The sequence below is a fragment of the Chelonoidis abingdonii genome, chromosome 23, assembly GCF_003597395.2.
Source record: "Chelonoidis abingdonii isolate Lonesome George chromosome 23, CheloAbing_2.0, whole genome shotgun sequence".
Taxonomy (NCBI): domain Eukaryota; kingdom Metazoa; phylum Chordata; order Testudines; family Testudinidae; genus Chelonoidis; species Chelonoidis abingdonii.
Genome location: NC_133791.1, coordinates 8,250,680 through 8,269,607, shown reverse-complemented (window position 1 = coordinate 8,269,607; position 18,928 = coordinate 8,250,680). Strand labels below are relative to the sequence as shown.

Sequence of the window (18,928 nt, the reverse complement as noted above, 5' to 3'; positions counted from 1 at the left end):
AAAATAAAAAAGTTGTAGTTGCTTAGGCCCCACTAGACAACTTTGGAGATCATTTTTATTTTTGTTTCCTCTCAATTTCTGTTCTGAGGAAAATTACATCTGCAAATAGAGAGGCCGAGCTAGGGTCCCTTTGATAGTCTAGCCCTCAATCTTTTGGATTAATACTTTTCTGCATAGGCATTTATTACAAGACCTCTTTTACAAGTGAAGCTCATATGACTCATGAGGGAAGTTATCTGAAATCCACTCCACATCATGCTTTATTCACAAAATTGCCAAGAGATGCAGATGCCTGCTACCTTGTTGTTCATGAACTGTAGGAGACATTAAGAATACAGCTTGATTTTCAGAAAGCAGGTTGAACCTGCAGTGCTCATAACAAACAATATCTTTGATCTTGTAATCTGAGCAAATGTGATCAGGAAGCCTCTGATGGAAGCCCTGGATCCATTTTAAAGTTACTTCAATGAGCATGTGCATGAGATAGACAGACACACACAATATGTATTCTGGTGATACCGGTTTAAAGGAATCTGTGCTCTGACATAATAACCAACTCTCAGACAAAGGGCATCAGTGACCTCTTCATTTAGACTTTCTTAATGTAGATTTTCATGATAAAGGAAGGTTTTTCTTTCAAAAGACAAAACCCAATTTTTTCACTTTAAGCTATTGAATAGAATTTACCAGTTAGAAACCACCCATGTGGAAAGTAAAAATACAAGGCATTTGTAAGGACTCTCCCCCATTCTGAACTCAAAATATTCCACTCTGGAGAGAAAAAAAGGATTCCATTCATGATATATGTAAAGCTCTTCAAGTCAGATGAAGGAGCAACAAGTTCTACTAGAGTAATTTCAAGGTGCCAACAGTTTCCACGACTTACTGTCTGCCTATAAAATGCAAACCAGAAAGATCAAAATTTAACTCTCACAATGACTAACGCAGAACCAAAAACATCAACCAAATGTGATCACCTGTTTTGATAAGATTGCTAAGAATGCCCCATTTTCTGTGATGACTTAGTTTCACACAAAAATCGACACTACTAAAAACTTTTGGTTCTATTGAACACTAAAACGGAAACAAATTACAGAAGTTTCCACGACACCAGGCTTTGAGTAAATGAAAAAAATATAGATTAAAGTTGTAAGAGGTCTCTTTTCTTGCATGATTGATGGGTGTGGGCATTGTTGGGTACTTTTAGGAGGAGGCATTGCTTTACATGCACTTAGGTGAAGCGAACAAATCATAATATTTAAAATTTGAAATATATTTGTAACTATCAGATAAGGATTTCTGAAGGAAACTTTTGATCTAGATAGTCTCCTCCAAACCAGCTCTCAAAAATCTGACATGCAACACTGTGACACTAACAAACCAGATTCCAACTTGCACCAAGGTCCTCAAGCTCACTTGGATACTGACAAATACACAGCTGGAATCAGTCTGGCTCACCTGTGTATTAGTACTGTTAAAAAAGGTATCCAAGTTATAAAAAATCTTTAGTGTTTAGACTTTATTGAATGCTTGCAAGTTGCTGCATGCATTAATCTCACATATAACATCTGCATCCCATGTTATGAGGCAGGAGTGGGAAAAATTTTTACCCCGAGGGCCACATCTGGGAATAGAAATTGTACGGCGGGTCATGAATGCTCACAAAATTGGGGTTAGGGTGTGGGAGGGGGTGAGGGCCAGAAATTAGGAGTTCAGGGTGCGCGACGGGGCTCCGGGCTGGGGAGTGGGGTGCAGGGTATGTGTGTGAGGGTTCTGGGGTGTAGGAGGGTGCTCCAGGCTAGGACCAAGGGGTCTGGAGGGTGGGAGGGGGATCAGGGCTGGGATAGGGGTGCAGGCTCTGGGGTGGAGCTGGGGATAAGGAATTTGGGGTGCAGGAGGGTGCTCCAGGCTGGGATTGAGCGGTTCAGAAGACTGGAGGGGGATCAGGGCTGGGGCAGGGGCATGGGGAGAGGCTCAGGGGTGCAGGCTCCGGGCAGCGCTTACTTCATGCCGCTCCCAGAAACAGCGGAATGTCCCTTCTCTGGCTCCTATGCAGAGGCACGACAAGGTGGCGCTGCATACTGCCTCGTCTGCAAGCACCACACCTGCAGCTCCCACTGGCTGCAGTTCTCAGCCAATAGGAGCTGCGGGGGCAGCACTTGGGGCGGGGGCAGCATGCAGAGTGGAGCCCCCTGGCTTCCCCTACATGTAGGAGCTGGAGTGGGGCCATGCAGCTGCTTCCAGGAGCTGTGTGGAGCAGCCACCAACTCTGCTCCCCAGCTGGAGGCTGGAGAGGAACAAGTCCCAGACCCCGCTCTTCAGCGGGAGCTCAAGGGCTGGATTAAAATGACTGCCAGGCCCACTCCATTATAAGGTAATATTTAAGTGTTTGTACTGTAAACCTCTGTACCTGTGTAAATCAGACAGGAAAGAAACATGAGTTAGTGTGAAATGCTAGCTTCCAACAGAAGGTGTTAGCTCCTGCCCAAAAGAGAAGGCCCATCAACACCAGACAAACTACTGTGCAACCTCAGAAGACAAAAGACTTTGATTGCTCTTCCCACCCTACCCCTGGGGTTCCCCAGTGAAGAAGAGACATGTAAATAAGTGATTTCCTTCCCTCAGCTAAGTTTGCAACTCGAAACAGAAGGGTGGGAAGGAATAAAAAACCCTAACGAGGAGGAACTATCTTTTTTCTGCTCTGACTCTGAGGGCAAGAATTACCAAGCATAAGTAAAAGATACCCAAGTGCTTAGCCTGGGTTAGCCTTAAAGGGCATATAGAGCTTGTTTTTCATAGAAGCTTGTATTACTTTTTGAAACAGACTGGAATACATCTGTGGGTATATATAGTTACCTGTTAACCTTGTAAATAATTCTTATTTCCTTTTCCTATATAATAAACCTTCAGATAGTTGATCATCAGATTGGTTACAAGCGTTGTCTTTGGTGTGAAACCAAAGGGGCAGTTGACCTGGGGTAAGTGACTGGTCCTTTCGAACTGGGAGTAATCTGAATATTGTTGTGATTTTTGGTGTAAGGGATCATCTCTCAGAAAGGCAATCTTTTCAGGGTGGTGAGACAGATTGAAGTACCCAAGGGGACTACTTGTGACTCCATATTAACTCTGTTACAGTGCCTGAGAAGTTTACACTTGATAATTGGTTAGCGAAAGCTAAGCTTAGAACTCTCAACTAATGTGGGGTTTGTGCCCTGCTTCTTAATGCTCTGCCCAGTTTCTTCTTAATCACAAAAGTCCAGTGAAAGACTCCAAAGCAGAGGGGAAAAGAGGATGGGTAATGGGGCTCTCACTGGGGGACACATCTTGAAGAACTCCAGTTACTGTACAAGGTAAGCAACCTCTCCTCCTTCAAGTAATATCCCTATGGACGCTCCATGTCAGGAGATTCCCAAGCAGTATGCAAGAGGGTGCTGATGACACGGATTCAGTATGGATTGTAGAACAGTGTCATTGAAAACTGCGTCAGCTCTGGAAGCAGGAACGAGAGCATAGTTCTGGGAAAATGTATGCACTAAAGACCAGGTGACTGCCCTGCAGATGTCTGAAATAGGTACGTTCTTCAGTACGGCTACAAAAGTAGATTGCTTATTCCACCAGGGCTCAATCACCCTCAAAGGGGGACAAACCGCCAAGGCTTCATAATAGGTTAAGATGTACCCTGCAACCCATCTGGACAGTCTTTGGGTGGAAGTCAGATGTCCTTTCATTGGTTCTGCAAACAAGATGTAAAGCCTGGGCAAAGCCTTAAAGGTCCTACTCTGATCTAGATTAAAGGCCCTTTTTATGTTCAGTACATGGAGATTTGTTTTTTCTGTCAAAGAGTGAGGCCTGGAATAAAACACTCAGAAGTGAAACACCTGATTAAGGTGGAATTAGGAGGGGAAAAAAAACAACACTTTAGGTAGGCTCCAAGCTCCCCTTCTCTTGTGGCCAAGTTGATGACTATGAGGAATGAGGGACAAATGAAGGAGGGAACAGTTCCCCAAAGGTTCAGTGAAAGTTTCCTCAGCGTGCTGAGGAAACCTTCAAGTTGAAGTCCCATGATCAAGCTGACTTCTTGACAGGAGGGAAGAAGTTGAACAGGCCTTTGATAAACCTTGTAGCGGACGGGTGGGAGAAGACTGAAAACACTTTGACGAAAAGGACAAGGTGTGATGGCAGCTAAATGAACCTTAACAGAGCTCAGCAATAAGCCTGTAGTTTTTAAATTCAGCAGGTAATAGAGAATGTGTCTCAGACAAGACTTGAGGGGAGGCACAGATTGGTCACTGCACCAAGTCTTGAAGCGTTTTAATTTCTGGAGGGACGTTTTCCTTATTGTGGGTTTTCTACTTTTAAGCAGCACTGTTTGTAGCTCTGGGGAACAGACCTGTTCTATACCATAGAGTAAATCAGTAGCCACATCTTGAGGTGAAGTGACAAGAGGCTGGGGTGAGTGATGGCTCCTGACTTCTGGGTGAGGAGATTCGCTGTCATGGGAAGAGAGAGAGGTGGTTGCAGAGAAATGCAAACCAGCTCTGGAAACCACACCTTTCTTAACCACAACGGTGCGATGAGGATGGCTACTAATTTTTCCTGTTTCAATTTGTTTAGGATCTTGAGCAGTAAAGGCTGAGAAGGAACTGGAGTGGTGGCAAGTCTGTCCCCTCCATTTATACTCTTGTCCCGGAGCATGAGGGTGTCTAGAGTGCAGGTGTAGACAGGCTGACACTGCTGACAAATCAATGATCAAGAGTACATGGGGACACATGGATTCTGATGTGGCGTACTCAGAGACATTACTTGAAGAAGAACTAGAAGTATTAATCCCACCATCCAGGATACATTCTAACTCAGGCACTATGATGAACTGAACACTTAGATAGTGTTGCTCTGTACTGTTAAAGAGAAACCATGTTCCACTCCCTAGGAGATTTCATTCCATTATCCTTATATAAAACTCTTACTTACTTACCTCACAACACACTAACTCAACACGATTTCTCAGTCCATCCACTTTCCTCCCTACTATTCCAAATTTAGATTTTGGAACTCAGAACTTTTTGCACGTTACTGATTACTCCTTTAATAAACTATCTAAAAAAGCATCTACTTTCTGGAATTTTGGTCTCTTATTGCTCACTAATCTTACTCCTCCCCCTACCTACACACGAGTGTCCTCCCTTAGACAGAGAACCAGTGAGAAAAGACTCATTAACTCTAGGACTCCTTCACATAAGACAGATCATAGTCTGCCTAATCTGATTCATCTCTAGTTTTCATGTTTTTAACAATCCTTTTCAGAATCAAAATCTCTTAACAAAAAACAAGTGCATGTTGTGCAGTCGATGGCACACCTACTTGACAACTCTTACAGATAAATGATTTTTGGAAAAAAAAAAAAAAAAGAGTATGTTCACAAATCATGGTTCTCACTTTTTTTTTTTAAACTAATTTGAATACATAGGTTACCAGTTACTCACTTTCAGATTGGAAGTGTAATTCATTCTCCCAATATACTGTGCTTCTACTCCTATGGTTTTGTGCACGACATTTAAAAATCCCTATACAAGGCAATATGCAAAAGCCAAACACACTCCCTCTCCACCCCTCCAAAAAACGACTGGTATGTAACCTAAAGTTACTCTAGCATCCTTCTATATTTGTACCTGGCTATATTATGGGCTAAAGTGTAAGCATAAGAACGCCATCTTCTCCATCACCCTTCATCTGAGGCCAGGTTTGGGCTTCCTCTGGATTTGGAAAGTGCTGTCATATTTTCAACAATGATATACATAAATAAAATAATGATTTCAGAGTCACCCACCTCCAGCTCTTCCATGGTGACAATGCCATCGTGGTTGGCATCAATCACTTCCTCAAATTCCTTCTTTCTATCTTTCACCCAATCGTCATCAATATCCTGAGCTTGTTGATTCTCTACTGTACCAACAGGCAAGGAAATGAACTCTGAAAGGGTGAGTTTCTTATCTCCATCTTGATCTGTAATGCAAGCCAAAACACAACTGGAGTGAGGAGTCTATTTACTTACAAATGTCCATTGAGAGGTAAGACATGAACAATTCCTAGAGTTGAAAGCTCTTGGTGGTACAGGCCCTGTGATTTCAGCACAAGTGAAGTGAGGAAATTATAAAGCTGATTCCATTTGTTCCTAAGTTATGTTTCTAGCTAAAGTAGAAAACGATCAGTTAAGAAAATGGCTGGCTAAGGAGATAAACCTTGTCTTTCAGTGTTCAGCTTCTGGTTATAAGCACAAACCCAACTCCCTAGGTGCAATAAGTTCTGTAGTTCATACTGCTCAAACTGCTTATGCCTTGGGGTGCTCCATGCCATCTCTGACCTGAAGCAGAGCAGCAGAGAAAAATGAACCATGTACTGCTTACACAACACCTCACCTGCAGATAAAATGATCAACAGGAATCAGTTATTTTTGAAAGGTACTCAAAGGATATTAGGCCAAAACACTAACATGCTTTAAGAATGATCCAACTGAGAAATCTTGACTTGCAAGTTATTTCATTTTTCCAACCAAAGAGAAAGTTACAAAAAAAGAGAGAGACATGCAATGTACTGTCAGATTAACAGCTCACTATTGCATGCACAGTAGAGGGCTTTGTGCATCAGTTGGTCAGTTAGTTTGGCTATATGTAGAACACAATTGGTCCCCTCCACTCCACCACCACTTTCATAAACCATGCGTGTCCTTTCAAATCAGTTTCTGGTTTATGAATGATGACAGCATGTTTTTAACTTTCATGAGCATAATCACAAACATATATATCCGTGTAATTAGCAGGAAAGCTCTTCTGTACAGATTATATTGGCTACAGTGTTTTAACCTGTTTTTAAAACAGTCTTCACAATGTACACTCTTCCACAGTCTGTAAAGGTTTATACTATAAATTCCCATACATATCTTAAGGCTTTACTTGTACTTATTTGAAAATTATTGCAGTAAGTCCCTTACTGAAAGGCATACAAGTTGAATTTCTTCTTGAACACGTGCAATTTGGAAAAATGAGAACCTTGTCTGTTTCCAGAACCCTGGCCTTGTGACGTTTTAACAACATTAATTGAATGCTGTAGGGATTCTTAATATATGCAGCAGGTGTTTCCTTATCAATGTATGAAATGATCTTTTCTTTATACTGTAATTGTTGAAGTGTACTATGTGCATTAGAAGAAACCTACAGAAGGATCTGCAGTAATATTTTGTAATATTTACTACTGATTATTATGAATTTGTTTTTAAAATAATGAATTGTTCTAGCACTATTATAAAAATACATCAATCATTCTAATTAAAATTATGACAGAGGAAAGTTAAACATTTGAACCAGACTCTATTAGTAGTCTAATGAGAGGTATCGAAGTTTTATTTGATGATTTGATGTTTGCCTGTGAATGGTATAATTAAGGCTATACTTTAGTCATGGGTAATTTTAGTAAAAGTCACGGACAGATCACAGGCAGTAAACAAAAAACATGGCCTGTGTCCTGTTCGTGACTTTTACTAAAAATATCCCTGACTAAAAGCTGGGGCTGGGGGGGAGGGGTGCGGCAACCATGGGGTGTGTGGCCTGGGGGGGGGTGCCATGGGTGCTCGGGGGGTGGGCATGGCTGGGACAGGTTCTCTACTCAGCTCCTGAGAAGCTGCAACCTCCAGCTCCTAGCTCCACGTGCTGCCTCTGCTCCACCCCAAGCCCCAGTTCTGCTGATCCCATTGGCTAGGAACTGCAACTAATGGGAGCTGCAAGGGCGGTGCCTGTGGATGGAGACAGCATGTGGAGCTAGGAGCTGAGGGAAGGGAGTTCCTGTCACCCTTCCGGGGAACCCCCTCAAAAGTAAGCACTGCCCTGTACCACAATCCTCAGCCCTGAACCCCCCTACACCCAAACTCCTGCTGCTGGGGAGTGGGGGTGCCTGAGACTGCCCGAGCAGCTGCCAGTGCGACTGACCTAGCGGCTTCCCGAGCTGCTCAGGCAGCTCCCGGGGACCAGCTGCATGGGCTGCTGGAGAAGTCACAGAGTTCACAGAAAGTCACGGAATCCATGACCTCCATGACACACACAGAGCCGTAGGTATTACTGATAAGGTTTAAAGCTCATTTGTTTTGATATAACTGTAAAGAAGCATTGACAACCATCAAATCTGGGCATGCCTATCCTAGATAAACAGGAACATCCATCATGCTTTCAAGATATAGTCCAGAACCAACAAACTCTTGCACTTATAGTTTTTACATTCTAACAAGCAGAGAAGTTATCTTGCTGAACTATTAACAAGTTTAAAAAAGCAGCGATGATTTTGTGGCAATGAGCACTTGATGAGGTATTAAATTCTTAGAAATATCGACTATTTCCTACTTTAACACGCGTAAAAGGTATGATTCTGGACAATCTACCAGTGGTACCTGGAAAGGACAAAGCAATTAGTTTCCAGTGTGTCCTCGATATAGGGCAACCAAGCCCAGAGCACCTCAGTTTTTCTGCTTCAGACTCTCCAGTAACTCCATGTGAACTTTCTTGACTCACTAATACCCTCTTTGGGGCTGATTTATTACTAAAACATAGTTCAAATGGAAGTCCCAGACATAGTCCGTTTCTCACACCCAGTGCACACAGTCCTCAGTCTCTCATCTTCTAGTTCAGACACAGCACATACTATGCTTAGTGTCTTCCACCACACCCAGGCTCTGTGTCAGTCCTCTTCTGTCCTTGAACCAGGACCACTACCCCAGCCCTTCAGCTGGAGTGCGACCTCGCTCTTCCTAGCCGAGCATCCCCCCACCCCAGCTTCTCTAATGGGAGTTAATCCTCACAGGAGCATCTGTCATGTGCCCTGTTCTGTTAACCATTTTGTCTAAGACAGGCCAAGAGGTAGGACCTTCCACTGTTCCCCTGGCTCCAGCTCTCTAGCATGGAGTCATCAGTGGATAAGACTGTCTGCTGCACCTCTGCTTCAACTCTCTCTGGTCCTCAGCTTTGATTCTTAGGTTTAAAAGTCAGCAGACAACTCCCTCTGCTGCTCTCTTGCTTTCAGCCTTCCCCCAGGAGCCACTACAGTTTCCTTTGGGGGAACTCCTCCAGTCTCCTGGTCTCACCTGCTGATGTCTACCGCTTTAGGGCCCAGTGCCCTCTTTCAAGACCAACTGGAATCAGCTGACCAATCATGGGTGCACAAGCATCTTCCCTCTTATAAGGCCATCGTCAACCTGTGAGAGTCCTTCATGCCACTGAATCACAAAATGATGAGAACACACAAGTCCATCTATGCTATAATATACCAGATTGAGTGACCTTGTAGTAACACAGCAGTATCCAAACATACTGTAGTATGGTAGGGTCTTGCCCATAATACAGTGGACCAAAACCTAGAACGCCCTTAGAATTAGTTTTGTGTTACAGGCAGAGTTCACCACTGATAGAAGCAGGAGCACTCCATTGCCTTGCCTCCACTTATACCAGTAGTGTATTTGCCTTTAGAGCCGTACCGTGACGATAGCAGCTTGGTCCCATCCACATATACAAGATCAAACCATGTTTCAGTTTGTTCCAGGATGCTACCATTACGTAACATGTCCCCTAACAGTAAGTTTTGTAGGGTACACAGGCCCCAAGTAACTGACATACCTAGATCACGGATGATTTCTTTGACCATAAACTTCAGCATTCCCCTACTATGCTCCGGATGGAGAAAAGACAAGAACTCTTCCTCATTCAGTAACAGGTCAGCAGGTGGATTGTCAGCTTGGTACCAACGGTCTTTCAGATTATCTAAAACTTCCTGTGCTAAAAAAACAAAAAATTGTAATCAGCCCTGTAAACTTAATAGTAGTATAACATTTTGTATTTGGATAATATAGATTTTACTTACAGCTCTTAAAATACAACACAATTTTTCATGAATGAATTTATGTAAGAGAGACTGACCTGGTTCAATACTTCAGGGTACTAAATAAGTAATAATCTCTTATGATGGAATGTTTCACTCCAAAACATCCTAAACTATACAAAGAAATCATTTCATACGCAACTGAACTATAGCTACCTTTGGGATAAAAAGAACTTTTAGCAAACACTAATATTACAAAGCAATTTAGTACAGGACATGGAAAGTATTGAGAGGGTCAAAACAATGGGGTCTTTGTTTGGAAAAAAGTGCCATGGTATCTTTAATGGCAACAAGTTGTCAGATTCAATATTTTGGTTTTATGACTTATCTAAAAGATAATCTTTAGCAGCACAATAACCCCCTACTACTATGCTGGTAAGTGGTTCAGAAAAGACAAAAGACTGTCACCTACTAAATCACAAACCATTACATTGCTTAAGTGTTCATTGAATGTCCCCAGTCCAAACAGATTTCTCTGCACTTGATTTGCTCTTATAGATTTTTCAGAGTATCTACTGAGTTAAGTTATTGTTATTGGTACTCTGCTGGTACTTTGTGCAATCTTTACATCAAGATTTGAGGACTTCAGTCACTCAGACAGAGACTATTGGCCTATTACAAGAGTGGGTAAGTAAGATTCTGGGGCCTGCGATGCGCAGGAGGTCAGTTAGATGATCAAGATAGTCCCTTCTGACCTTAAAGTCTATGAGTTTATGAAAGAGCAAAAGCACTCTCAATGGAGATTGTGCCTTAGCAATTTCTTTATTCTATCAATTTTTGAACAAGTTAGAGCATACGTAAGTTCCATTAAAAAAAAAAAGGACTGTTCCATCCGCATGCTTCTGAAATCGATCCATTTTGACTCAGACTTCAAAAATAAAACAAGACCCCATCCAAAAGACCTGCTGGTCAAAGACTAATACCTTTGAGATTTCAGCCAATAGATGATACTTTATCTCTTTTATAAATTCCAAACATAAAGACTTAGAATGGAAATTGCCTGGCGGCCAACCTTAACCATAGTTAATCACTCCAAGCTTGCACAGTTAAAACTAAATTTACATTTCAATGGAGTGAAGGGGGTTGGACTCCTCTCAGTACCCAGGTGTTCTATATTAGGAAATTGGAAGTACTTCAGAAATTGTTCATGTTAAAAAAAATGTTGTATCAAGAGCAAAGTTACAATTCTTCAGTTATGGTCAGAATCTAGTAAGTGGAACATTTTGCTGCAAAAGCAGCGGATGCAAAATTTAACCACGCTGCCACAGAGTTACATCGGGAACAAAAAAAAAAAAAAAAAAGGAGGCCATCTTATGCTTCTTTTTTTGCACGTGTCATATGCCTGACAAGCATTTTTTTTTTTTAAACGCGGATGTTTTCCTGAATTTGATTGACTGAAAAAGTTACTATCCGAACAATAGTTTCCACTGAAAGTACACTACAGAGTTCTTTTTTTAATCCGCAATATAATTTACAATACACATTTAGGCAATCTGGGACTGAAATTGAACTTGAAGAGATTAAATACATGAAGTTTCCCTCCTATTTTGGGCATTTTTTAATTGACAGAAACACTGGAAGTCCAGCCTTTCACAGACACACTTATCACCCATTAGCTATGCCAACAAACATTTAGCAAGACTCAACACCATTCTACATAATCCTGTGATGCAAGTACAAAATTAATGTGTAAATTCCTTGTGACAGGGATCATGTTTTATCTGTTTTGGGAGGTGTCCAACATACTTTCAGGTGCTGTTAAATTATAAATAAGCAAGAAAGCATCAGTTGCCGCTATAGTTCTATAGCCATTTCATAATTAATGATCTTTCCCCAAAATTTAGAAAAGGGTTTGTTATAGAGGGCGGGAGGAATCCTTCAAGTGGTCTTAGTGTGTGCTCCAACTATGGGCAAGTTTGGAAACAAACACAAACTACAGTTTACACTGTTTATTTTTTAACTGAGGTTCCCTCTGCCCATTTCTTACAACAAGTTCTCCTTCCATCTTTAGTACATGCTAGTCTAAGTAATAACAGGAGCCAGCCAGAAAGGAGTTAAAATACCGAATGCATATTTTGAAAAGGAAAACTAGACAATCCAAGTTTCCTGGGCAACATTCTCGCTCTCAGTACAGGCCTGATCCAATGACTATTGAAGTTAATGGGAAGCCTCCCCACTGACTTCAATGAACTTTGGATCAGGCTCCTAAAATAGATTCTGATGTGCATGTGGCTGCTCCTAAGCATCTCTGAGTATATATTAGTTGCAAGGTTTGCTTACGCGGTCTTAGCATTGTCAGCCCTAAATATTCAAAAATCATGAGTCAGGCTCCCTCAAAATTGCTCTTTTCCTCTGTGGAGTTTAGTCACAAGTGAAGTGAAATTATAGTTTCAACCTAGTCTGCTGCACCAAACTACCACCCAGTGCCCTTACACTTTGGATGTCGCAGTATCAGAACAGCAGGGATGTTGCAGGTCAGCCATAAGTTACATTTGCACAATTACTGAGAGTAAGAGTGCCATCCTTACACATGCCTGGACCTTGAGAGCAACATGACGAATATTTTATCTAGACTATCTAATCAAGATGAGATATTGTATCGAGACTAAAGGAAAAGTAATTCTGCCTGTCCTCATCCTCAGGAAGTGGTAGACAATTAGTTTAATTTTCCCAAACAAAGCTCAGTTGTCGGTTGCCCAGGTATTAAGATTAACTGTACATACAATTTCCTTATTCAGCAAATCTTAAAACATTTTTATCTGATCAGCATTCCTGTAAACTGTAGTTAACCACAATGCCATAAGATATGGCAGGGAAAACACCTGTATTGCATAAAATTCAAAGGCCTATTTGCATTTTGGTTGCCTTTTGATTAGTGGAAACATAACCCACTTTCAAATGACTAATTCCTGCAAGGAAAGACTAACAGTAAATTTAATACTTTTGAGACAGGAAAAGAAATTACTCCTTAAATATTAACCATGTTTAGAACAGGTGAGGTTCAACACAAAACTGCAGAGTGGCACAGAGCAATGTTCAATCTCACTAACTTGAAGAATTTCTTTTTGCACAATATGGAAATAAGAAGGCTGTGAACTGATCTGATTTTGGTGCTATATTTGTAGTATTTGTTGAGTGCTAGGCAGACAGTACATATTTCTGATAGTTTTTGCGTGTATTTTGTGTTTATATATAAATGAGAAAGTTCTGCACATTGCAAATCCATCCTCGTCATTTTAACAAACATAAAATATTCAACAAAAATATTGCAATAGGACTGAAATTGTATGCTGTTTTACTAACTAATCAGCTTGCTATGTTATATATTTGTCCACAAGAACAGAAGAGCAATGGAGGCATTCAGCACCGAGATAGAGAATATTTTCTAGATTTAGTCCTCGTTAGAGTAAGACTCAAAACTGCTGGCGAGTAACAGGGAAGTAACGGGAGGGTGGCTTCCAACCACATTATCGTACAGCTTTAAGAGATGTGGTGCTTGGTCGCGGCCCCACCAATGCAAAAACTATGGTGGTATTTCTTTTTTTTTTGTTTTTTTTTTTTTGGGGGGAAGGGGCGGCCACTGTCGGAGGGGCGCTGACTTTGAGTGCGACCTGTAATTAAACTTGGCTAGTGGAAATACCTGTCTGGGATGCCGTTAAGGCTAAACATTTCTTAGCGTTGGGGCTTTTCAGATCCCTCTCCAGCATCTCGTGCTCTCCCTTCAGAAGGAGGCTCTTCTTTACTCACCACGAACAATTAAAGGGCAGTACGTTGCCCTATCACCAACAATCATATCACTCCCATCTCCGATTTGTGGTAAAGCTTTCTATCTATTGACACGTACAGTTTGTACAGCTCCTGCAGTGAGGCTTTGACAACCTCCCAACTCGTGGCATTTAGATGTATTGCTCACTAGAATCAGCACTACACCCAACACCAGATCACATGATCTTCTTCACATGCTTCGCTTCTGCGTTTCCTGACGACTTCAGGGTCCGGGCAACCATCACAAGCTTTAAATTCTCTTTAAAAGATGACGTAACTCACAGGTGTCTTAGCTCCGCTGCACTATGCTCCCAGAGCTCGAATTAAATCTAGGGTCCCGACCGACACTTCTCGGAGATCAAGGGGGCAGGCAGATAGCTTAGCACATTTGTATGCAATAAGGGAGTAACACATCCATCCTCTCAACCTGGGTGCACACATTTTCATACAGCTTTCAAAGTCCAGATCGCTATCACTTGCGGGTGGACAGGGGCGCAGCCTTGGAGAGGATCTCAACACTTCTTAAAGAGACAGACGAAATTGGCACTCGTGAGTCGTGAACAGATGATCAAAGGCACAAATGTTAAAGTATCCACTTAGGAAGAGATCATCCTAATGGCAAACACATACAAATGGGAAGTGACGGCTAGGAAGGGAGTACGCGGAAGATTATAAGTTGGATACAAGCTCATATAAGTCAACAGTGTAATACTAATTGAAAAAGGGCATCATTCTGGATTTGTGTAGAGCAGACACAAGAAGTATTCATAACTGTGCAGGCTCGCGCATATTGTTGTGGGGCACACTCAGGAAAAGATGATCATTTGAAGGAAGGTCAGAGAGGAAAGCAACAAAATATTAAAGGTCTAAAAAACATGACCTAAGTGAGAACTGAAAACTGGTTTATTACAGAGGGACTGAGGGGACTAACAGTTTCAGTACATAAAGGTCGTTTAAAGGGAATGAAAATATTGTGTCGTCGGTACCGTCTGAGATAGTGACAAGGCAGAATGTCTTAAATTGCAGGTTGGACCATTGGAAAAAACGTCCGTAGGGAGTCTGGACATATTGATCAGGGAGATTTGGAGATCTCATCATTGGTAAGTTTTAAGACCGTAGACAAATTACTGCAGAAGTGATCTAGTTATTATCTCTTATGCCTTAGTGGGATGGACTAATTTGAAGTCCTCTTCAGTACTACATTTCTTGGATCTTAGAAGTTTCTGGAACCACTTGCTAATAAATGGTGAAAGGCATGGCTACATCTCACTTTGATATGATAGTATGCGGCTTCAGGTACTGGTGGCAGAATCCATACATCAAGTAATATATTTCTTCCCATTCCGGGGTTAGAAGAGTGACTCACATATCTACAGACATGGCAAACCTGTTTGTTGGGCAATGGTTGTATGCAGACTTGGGTCTTTTCTACGCTGTCTTGACCAGTCGGAACTCTAGTTTTTAGGGCTTCAACAGATGAAGGGCAACAAATCCGTTTAAGCTCCGTCACAGGTCTTTCCACTCTTAAGTGTCCTGTATATGGACATCATGAACTGCTGCAGCACTCTCCTCGATTTCTCAGCAAACTACCTACTGCAAACTACCAAAGTCCTTCTAACAAAAATCTACTTTCCTCCCCATGCTGGAGGTTATATTCGAGCCACAACCTGCTCTTGGTCCAGAGAAGGTCATGATCTTCAGCCCTTCATAAAACCATTTCCAGACCTCAGCTTAAGTTAGAGCAGATTCTGGGCAAAAGCAATGGCATATTAAAATTTCTCTCTGAAGACAAGTTGATTACTTTCAACAGACAGAAGAATGAGGGATTTCCCCAGCCCCTTCCATTCCCTACCCTGCTTTGTCTGTTGGACGAGAACACTCTTTCTGGCTGAAGGTTAAATTAACCGCTTAGACATAGGCTAAAATGTTACTGCTGTTAAAAAAGTTAGCAGGAACAGTATTCCTGTGCTACCAGTTTAGTTTTGATATCAAACCTTAAATCTCCCTCTCAGGTGATCTTAGCAAGAGGCACAGTACAGAGAACTCAGTAAAGCATTACACATTTAAACTCTTAGAGGGGAGTTTTTGTTTCCCTCACAAAGTCCTTACCCATAGTGACTTGAAGGAGCTGTGCCCGCTCTTACAATCTAGAACATTACTTAGCACTATCCACTTGTATTCCCACTCTTCCCAAGAACAATTCAAAATAGTTCAAGGCTCTTCCTCCTCCTCGACTGCTGACTTGGGACAATGCGGTAGATTATAACCCAAAAGGTTGGGAGTGTATAGGTGTGTGGGGGAATTTTTAAAGTTTTGAGTTAACTATAGTTTTATTGTGGAGGTGGCAAATGGCATCCTCAACTTTTGCCAGGCTCATGCTCCCTCCTGATGGGAGTGCAGGGAAGGAGGAGGTATAGAGGAGGAGGCCTGGAGATAAATCAGACCTCTATGAAAACTGGACGGTTGTTTATTCACACTTGGGTTTTTCTCAATATTTTTCCAGGTAGGTCCTCGGGGCCAGACCGCAAGTACTCCCCGCCAAACCAAAGAAAAGAAAGTCACTTAACAGCAAGAACAAAAGGGGCGAATCTCTTTACAATTTCCCCTCTCCGGGGAGGGGTGTTGGCTTGTAGGCTCCATGGTGCGGTCCCCTTCCCCTAAACAGGCAGTTAGAGTAGCTTCCGCTGTAGGGAGGAGAAGCAGCCCATACCTGAGAAAGTCTTTCTCCCTACGCCCACAAGACTTCAGCAGCTTGCACTCTCTTCTCTCTAACAAAGTCAAGGGTTTTTTAAAAGGTCTCAGGGCCAGCCCTTAACTGGAACTGGCCCCTAGCTGACGGAGATAACCCCGTTTTCAGCTTATAGGGAAAAGCGCTTAATTATCAGTTCTAGGGCTAGTAGTCTCCTTCCCCATTCTCTTGTAACTGTCCATGCCTAACCCATCACACTTGGGAGCCAACAGTGTGGCAGACTTACACCTCCTTGCGTTAGCGTAAGGGCGGGTGAAAGTAAATTAAAGGACTTACGTGGTATACACCGAGTCCGAGCAGAGGGTGGGGCTTCAACCAGAAGGGGTGTGGCCTCAACTGGAAGGCGCAAGACCTTTAAAATCCTGGGCCCCTTTAAAATCAATGATTAAAGGGCCCAGGGCTCCAGCTTGCAGTAGTTGGGAGCCAGCGCCCTTTTAAACCACCCTGGAGTCTACCAGCTAAAAGAGGCAGCTGGAAGCCCTGGGGCTTGGGACAATTTAAAGGGCCGCGGGCTCTAGCCGATGGCCAGAGACCCAGGCCCTTTAAAATCCACAACCGAGGAGCCCTGGGGCTCCCGATGCTGCCGCACACCCTGGCACTTCAGGCTCTGGTGCAGAATTTAAAGGCGTAGTGGCAGCTGGGAAGCCCTGTCCCTTAAATTTCACCATGCCAGGCCACTAGCACTACGCAGGGCTCCTGGGCGGGGTGAGGGGGCTCAGGTGGTGATTTTAAAGGTCTGGGGCTCCCGCAGCAGCCAGAGCCCCGACCCCACCCATCTCAAATCACCCACCAATGAAACCCGCATCTGCCGGAGTCCCGGGGTAGCCAGCGGCAGCCAGGGGCTCCAGCAGTGATTAAAGGGCCCCGTTAATCACCACCCAAGCTGCTCCGCTACCCCGGACTCTGCGGGAATTCTAAGCGGCCCGAGCTCCAGTCCATATGAGAGCCCCGGCCCATTTAAATACAAGCCTGGGGAAGCGCAAGTCGGTCCGGTTCAGCACCGGCATACCCAGCTTTGCCTGGTAATGCCAAAAACCGGATCGCTTACTTTCCCTCTGGGTGAGATAAAAATCTTGGGCTCCCTTTAGGATTTTTGTAATAAAAGTTGGGGAGATTTATCTAGACTCCCACCTACCCTCTTACCTGGGGGAAAAAGGGATTTCCTTTCCTTGGGATTTGCCCCTACCCCTCTTGAAAGTTCTGTAAAGATATGCTTCAGATGAGGAACTGAGCAGCTTTGCGCATAAGGTTTTGACTAAGGGCACAGGGAAGGAAATAGAAGTGGGGCCACGAATACCTTCTGCCCCAGATCCTACAAGCCACTGATTGCTACAGCTGAAGCCCAGCAACCCAAAAGAACGTGAACAACTGAGACAGCATGGTGGAATTGCAGATCAAGGAGAGAAAGAACCTAAGAGGTGGAGGAGGAAGCTCCCCCAAGATGCATGGAACAGAGCTGAGAAGAGAGCACACCAAGAAACAGAAGGATGCTCACATATCAAACGCTCACAGTACGGAGCAGCAAAACAGCCATCCCTCAGCTAGTGAGTATACCCGCTGCAAGGAGAAAGCCTGCCCATTTATCAAAGAGACGTGTGTACAGAGGAGTTGCCTGTCCCCTCTAAGGAACTGATGAAATATCCACAAGATTCCAGAGGATAAGTGGATACGCAAATCCTCTTGACTAGATCTGGGGAGGCAAGACAAATTTTTAACAGATACGGAGGAGGGTGATGCTAAGATGATAGAAATTTAAAGAAAATATTAATTGCAAAAGGTGTAAGATCTTACATATAAAGCCTGAGTCCATAATTTGAAGTATAGGAAGTCTTAAAATGGTTGAACAGTATAATCATAGACCATAGGCAAGAAGGGACCAAATATGACATCTAGTCTGACGCTGCACAGGGCAGGCACAGACCACTACCGCATCTTACCACTTTTATACAACCCCTAAACCCATTGACTGAGTTATTTGAAGTTCAAAATTGTGTTTGAAGACCTCAAGCTTGCAAGAGAATCCACCAGCAAGCGATCCAGCCCACTGCTGCAGAGGAAGAAAAAAACCGTCCAGGGCCTCGTGCCAATATCTCCGCCCTGGAGGAAAATCCTGTCCGACGCCAAAATATGGCGGATCAGCTAAACCCTGAGCATGTGGGCAAGACTACCACCAGCGCCAGCACCCAGGAAAGAATACTCTGCAGTAACTCCAGTTCCATTGTTGAATAATGTGTCTAACAGCAGTAATTGGGTTTGTATTTGATGAAAAAATCAAAAAAAAAAAATTAACTTAACAAATATTTTAGGATGTTTTTGATAATTTCTTATTTATTTAATTGACGTCGTGCTAAATTGCCCACAGCGGGTCAAAATCGACTCAAACACCAGGTCGAACGGCATACAGGCGAACATGGAGGAGGAAAAGAGAGATGACTTTTTCATAAAAATCTTCTTAACACACATTGTTAAATACACAGGCGAGAAACACTGCAGCGAACG

The 18,928-nt window shown here is 42.9% G+C and overlaps 1 protein-coding gene across 1 annotated transcript in view; it reads right to left on the bottom strand.

Moving 5' to 3' along the window:
- The window catches only part of SDF4 (stromal cell derived factor 4), a 46,935-nt gene that overhangs the window by 4,095 nt on the left and 23,912 nt on the right, over positions 1-18,928 (bottom strand). The window contains exons 5-6 of the mRNA XM_032779987.2: positions 9,654-9,812; positions 5,828-6,003 (exon numbers count right to left, since the gene is read on the bottom strand). Of these exons, the coding sequence (XP_032635878.1) occupies positions 5,828-6,003; positions 9,654-9,812 (335 nt within the window). The remainder of the gene's footprint in view (positions 1-5,827; positions 6,004-9,653; positions 9,813-18,928) is intronic.